Source organism: Octopus sinensis, linkage group LG30 (assembly GCF_006345805.1).
Source record: "Octopus sinensis linkage group LG30, ASM634580v1, whole genome shotgun sequence".
NCBI lineage: Eukaryota > Metazoa > Mollusca > Cephalopoda > Octopoda > Octopodidae > Octopus > Octopus sinensis.
In genome coordinates, this window is record NC_043026.1 from 1,459,704 (window position 1) to 1,466,064 (window position 6,361).

Here is a 6,361-nt window from a genome sequence, read left to right on the forward strand (position 1 = left end):
GTGTGTGTGTGTGTCAAGATGGTTGCACAGCCAGAAGTCAATAGCTGAAAACAAAAGGGGAGATAATCCCCAATTATTACCTTTCAGTAGTGAGGCATTTCCTCCTCCATATTTTTAAGAGGTCGTGGGCCAATAATGATAAGGAGAAGATGATGATGTGTGTGTGTGTGAGTGTGTGTGGGTACTGTATTTACTAATGTGGAACTAGGGTATGACTAAAACACAGAAAAAAGCTGATACCAGGTTTGAATATGATGAGAAAAAAGTTTTCGCCAAGATTTAACACTAAATTATGGCTATGACTTATACACGAATAAATATAAGTGGCTGTGTGCAGGCAGAGGTGTAGGTGTGTGGTAAGAAGCTTGCTTCCTAACCACATGGTTTGGGGTTCAATCCAACTGTATGGCACCTTGGGCAGGTGTCTTCTAATATAGCCCCGGGCTGACCAATGCCTTGTGAGTGTATTTGATAGATGAAAACTGAAAGAAGCCCATCATATATATATATATATACACACTCATATATCTGTGTGTGTGTGTGTGTGTCTTTGTATCTGTGTTTGTCCCTATCTCCATCGCTTGACAACTGGTACAGTGTAAGTTAGCAATTTGGTAAAAGAGTCTGATAGAATAAGTACTGGGATCTATTTCTTTGACTAAAACCCTTTAAGGCAATGCTCCAGGATGGCCGCAGTCAAATAAGTAAAAGAATAAAAGTATATATACACATTGATACCCATATACACACATACACACACGCGTGCTTATGTAAGCATGTACATTATTTCCTTTTCTCTTTTCTTTTCCAGAATTCCATGGCTGAAAAGCTTGTTGTCATGCTTGGTGCACCTTATTCTCAGCAGTTGCTCCACCGGTTACTCTTGAAGCCCAGTCAAGAATACCACATCAGGGGACACATGTGCCTGTGTCAGTATGCTGAAGAGTTTCTCCTGCATTATTTTGGATCCATAGAAAACTCCGAAAGTATGGCCGTTCTTGATAGCGTCTTTTCCAAGTATCTCAACTGTTCAATACGAAAGAAGAGTTTAAACACAGTAAAGGAGATGTTGAAACTGACCGATGATGACCACCCCTGTGAACAACAACAACAACAGCAACAACATGAACAACAGCAACCAGTCATCTGATGAGGGATCCACTCAAACTGCTGAAGAAAAAAAAAGGAAAATAGCAAATAAATCACCTTAAAATCCCACATACACCCAAAATTAAAAAGGTCAAAGGTTACATTGGATGATATAGTCCCAGATAGACTATGACTAAAGAAAAGAGATGGGCATGGCTGGAACGCAGTGCCAAATATCTTGCATCAGTGGACAGTTTCGTTTCTGACATTCAAAACTGACAGATTGGATATGGCTTTCATCATAGGATTGCTTGACCAACGTTGATCCAGGGTGAAACAAAAGCAAAGAAGGATACATTGCACAAAATAGTCCAATATATATATATGTGTGTGTTTGTATATGTATATATATATATGTGTGTGTGTGTGTATGTATATGTGTGTGTGTGTATATGTATATATATATATGTGTGTGTATGTATATGTATATATATGTGTGTGTGTGTGTGTATATGTATATATATATATGTGTGTGTATGTATATGTATATATATATGTGTGTGTGTGTGTGTGTACATTATATGTACACACATACGCACACACACACAAACACACACACACATATATATGATGATATTGTTACGAGGGGACCTCCGAAAACTGTTACGGAATCCCTCACACAGGCCCGTTCGATGCAGCGAATATTTTCGCCACGGAAACTCGGAGAGGAGAGAGAGAGACAACAACAACAGCAGCAGCAGCACAGAGCCAATCGAGAGAGACACAATGAGGCAAGGCAATTGGCTTACATTTAACGACTAGTTTATATGTCTATTACAATTGTTACAACAACAAATACATTTCAGATACATTTAAAAGAGGACCTGCAAGTAACAACTCAATACATCATACAGGTATACCACAGATCAAAGCATTTAAACATGCAGATACAATATAACCGTCCGGTAACAACACATCAATTTCAATAACAACAGCAATTAAAGAAAACACATGCAAGAAACAGGTATACAATGTTCATGTCACAAATAATTCACGTTACAAATCAATGTTCAAATCCAATTAAAACAAATAACGTTCACAGTTCTTTAAAGTCTTTAAAGACTACATCAGAGTCTTTCTTTTCCACAACAATTCTGAACATAAATACCACAACTCGATAATCAACACATCAACAAGTCCTTTACTCAATTCACATTGTTCTTTTCACTGTCTCATTTCTTTTCAACATTTCGATACATCGATTCCTTTTCCTTCTTTTTCTTCACATATCAATACACAATTCACGTACCTTACATTAGCCAACGCCTCATGTTGTACTTCCTCTCTATCAGCCGCCTATTCCTCTGCATATATCTCTCTCTGTCCTAATACTCCAAAACCGCCGACTGCTTAATTCCAACCGCTCGCCTTGACAACCAAATACCGACTGTCCAAAACCTCTTGCTCTGTCACCACCCCCAATCTGTCTTAGCACTGCTAATACTCTCTCTATCTGCTCTCAGATTCCTTAATCTGTCTTCCTCACTACTTTCTTCTTCCTCTTCTTCACTGTCTCTCACACACTGAACTGCTTACTTAAGGGGGCAGCCCTCCCAATGAACCCTAATTCACCCGAAGGGGTCGGGGAGTCTCCAAGCCAGCAAAGTAGGTCACAGCCAACTGTCCTTAGATTGAACTATTCATAGCAATATATACACATACACATTGAGAGAAAGAGATGCAGATCAACACAGAGTTGGTTCATTATTGTTGGTATCACCACCAAGCAGTATCTCGGTAGCAGTGGGAATTTTTCTCCACAAATAACTGCAGTGAAATTCTTTTTAGCAATTGAGTTATGTCACAAACATATTTTATCTAACCTAAAGTTCACTTATGCCTAAACACTGCTTGATGCCGGTACTGACAAATTTCTTCCGACCTGGCAGTCTAATAGCAGAAATCCATCAATGTTGTTGACTGTGCTTTTGTTAAAGCTATGGCATTAAGTCTGTGCAGAGTTACATCTCTTGATAATATCTCATTGATAATGGCTAAAAATCTGGAAACGCACCATCTGGGATTCTGAAAAGGGGCCGCACCGAACAGTTACAGTGTTTTTACACCTCTTACCATAAGAGATATTTTTCTCCACAGTAACTTCAGTGAATTTGCCTGTAGAAGTTGAATTATGTTGCAAACATATTTTAACTAACCTAAAGTTTGCACACACACACACACACACACACACACATATTTATGAGGTTACATACAGAATTATTGATAGATACAAAAACTAAATATATCCACAAGATCAACACATATGTACAAGCATCGATATTTATATATATTGATAAATAAAGTTACTTTTACATGGAGTCCCCCCCCCCAAAAAAAAACCCAGAATGAATAGTTTTTAACCCAACAGCTGTTTATGGGAGCTGTTGAGTTACGCATGTTCCCTTAATTTTCGTTATTTTCATAGTTCATGTTAAAGTAAATTTATTTATAAATGCGTGTATATATGTGTTTATCTTCTGAAAGTATTTAGTCTTTGTGTCTACATATTTCTATACATATCTATTTGTGAACATACATGCATGTATATTTACATATATCAAACTTAATTGTGTTCATCTTCATCACTGTCTCCATGTCAGGTCACCTGGATTTCTCTTACGGCCACTTTTTACACTGTGGACATAGTCTTTGATAAAGACTTTGGAGTCTAAGGTCAAATCATTCGAGCACCACTTTGTGTTTTCTATACTAAGCATCTGTGGATCTCACCTTTTGACTGTATATGGACTCTTCTGTCAAAGATGTTGTGTGAGCGTTCAGCTGAACGACCGGCACAAACGATTTGTTTGTAGGGATCAAATGTTTGTGCTACACATTAGTCCGCTCGCTACATCAAATCAACGTTGCCTGAACAGGTGCACTATGTACCTTGCGTCAGGTGTTGAAGTGATCACAGAGCAACATGAGATGAAGTGTTTGTACAAGAGCACAATGCACCACCCGGTCTAGGAACTGAAACCATGATCTTGCGATCATGAGTGCAGTATATATGACTGTGTAAATATATATGCTGAGACCCCCTTCGGTCAGGAATGAGGGATTGCACCTACAATGTTACCCTCCGAGGCACAAGTCTGGGCAAGGTTGCTTATGGAAGACCAGCAGTTGCCCATGCATACCAACGTCCCCTCTCCACGCCAAAGGAAGGGCAAAGGCTGATACAGCTTGGCACCAGTGACATTGCAACTCATCTCTACAGCTGAATAAACTGGAGCAACGTGAAATAAAGTGTCTTGCTCAAGAACACAACACGCAGCCTGGTCTGGGATTCGAACTCACAACCTCACGATCATAAGCTCGATGCTCTAACCACTGAGCCATGTGCCTTCACACACACATATATATATATATAAGGAAATAATTCACCATCATTAAAATGTGATGAAGGATGCAGGGAGCACTAGCATTGCTAGAAATAAGAGTGAAAGAACTCTTTAGCCACAGAAGCACATTTATGAGACAACCCTGCCACTCCAATTGGGGTGGCTGTCTTCCTTGTCAGTAAATAGAAAATGTGCTTCTGTGGTTAAAGAGTTCTTCCTGCACCCTTCATCACATTTTAGTGATGGTGAATTATTTCCTTTTTGATTTTGAATTGCGTCTAGCCACCTTAATTATTATATATATGTATGTGCATATATATATATATATATATATATATATATATATATAATCAAAATAAGCAACAGAATATCCAGAGGTGATGCAGTACGACAGTTTCAAGCGGCTCCATTTAATTGAACAATGCAATCATTACATCAATTTAAATGCAGAGCTATCCTCAGCTGCATAAATAAATAGAATTTTTTAATCAGTTGGACACATTTGTATAATTTTACTTAAATACTCTAAGAGGGTAAGCAGACAGACAAAGTCCGTGCTGCTGGCACTTCAGCTTAGAAGTTTCTAAGAAATCAGGAAAAAAATTTGTTTGGGTCATAGCTTTCTCATGGATTTTGGTTCAGTTTTAATTTATTAGTTTTGTTTATCAAATTTAAGACTAGAGAATATAAATTATCATTGTCATCATTTTATGCCCATCTTCCATGTTGATGTGGGTCAGACACTTTGACCGGACTAGCCAGAGGACTGTGTAGAGCTTCAACGTCTGTTTTAGTGTGGTTTCTATGGCTGGATGCCCTGCCTAAAGCCAAGCAATTTACAGAGTGTACTAAGTGCTTTTTTTTGTGACATTAGTGCTAGTGAAGCTGTCAAGTAATTCACAAGACAAAGTAAAGATACCTTGACTGAGAGGAGGTGATTTTATGCCAGATGTTGAGAGGCTAAAGTGTGTCAGAGATAAGCACAAGTCTCTTGGTATTGTGAAGATAGGCGAGCTGGCAGAATCGTTAGCACGCCGGGCGAAATGCGTAGCCGTATTTCGTCTGCCATTACGTTCTGAGTTCAAATTCCGCTGAGGTCAACTTTGCCTTTCATCCTTTCGGAATCGATTAAATAAGTACCAGTTACACACTGGGGTCGATATAATCGACTTAATCCATTTGTCTGTCCTTGTTTGTCCTCTCTGTGTTTAGCCCCTTGTGGGTAGTAAAGAAATAGGTATTGTGAAGATACATGTATGATTAAAAGAGTGGGTGGGAGAAGCTGCAAAAAATACAATGATGATGGTGATGAAGTGTCACAGAATACTTTCAAAGTACTAGATGATAAGTATACGAGAGAATATGGACAAAAAACCTGGAAGTTGGTGTAGAGATGAAAGTGAAAGAATAGGAGTGACTCGGGAAGAAAGAAGTGATAAGTGGCAGTACAGGAAAGCAGGAAAGGATTGTCATCTCCGTCATCATCCTTTAACATCCATTTTTCCATGGTTAGACTGTTTGACTGGAGCTGGTAAGCCAGAGAGCTGTACCAGACTCTGTCTATTTTGGCTTGGTTTCTTTGGCCAGACGCTCTATAGTGTATACTGAGTGTCTTTTACCTGGGTGCCTTTTATGTGTCACTAGCACTGGCCATGACCACTTAGCTTGATGTGTCTTCCCAAGCACAGGAAATTTCCAGAATTCTCAGTCATGTGTCATCACTTCCATGAGACTCAATATGACAAGTGTGCAGATTGATAAGAAATTGTGGAAATGGTGAACAGAGTGGGAATGTACAATGACAGAGATGGATTAAAGAGAGTTAAATAAGGGTTGCTATAGCAACGATTGACAACAGATATAACACG

General features: G+C 38.9%; 1 protein-coding gene and 1 long non-coding RNA gene across 6 annotated transcripts in view; both read left to right on the forward strand.

Annotated features, from left to right (window-relative positions):
• The window catches only part of LOC115226594 (histone-lysine N-methyltransferase, H3 lysine-79 specific), a 138,506-nt gene extending 136,951 nt beyond the window's left edge, over positions 1-1,555 (forward strand). For all 5 annotated transcript variants that reach the window (XM_036515201.1, XM_036515202.1, XM_036515203.1 and 2 more), the window contains one exon: positions 812-1,555. In XM_036515201.1, the coding sequence (XP_036371094.1) occupies positions 812-1,150 (339 nt within the window). In that variant the 3' untranslated portion in view covers positions 1,151-1,555. The remainder of the gene's footprint in view (positions 1-811) is intronic.
• Positions 1,556-4,889: 3,334 nt separating this feature from the next.
• Positions 4,890-6,361, forward strand: part of LOC118768526 — a 3,041-nt gene continuing 1,569 nt past the window's right edge. The window contains exons 1-2 of the long non-coding RNA XR_005004348.1: positions 4,890-5,487; positions 5,731-6,361. The exon at positions 5,731-6,361 is cut by the window's right edge and continues 284 nt beyond it. This is a non-coding gene — a long non-coding RNA (uncharacterized LOC118768526). The remainder of the gene's footprint in view (positions 5,488-5,730) is intronic.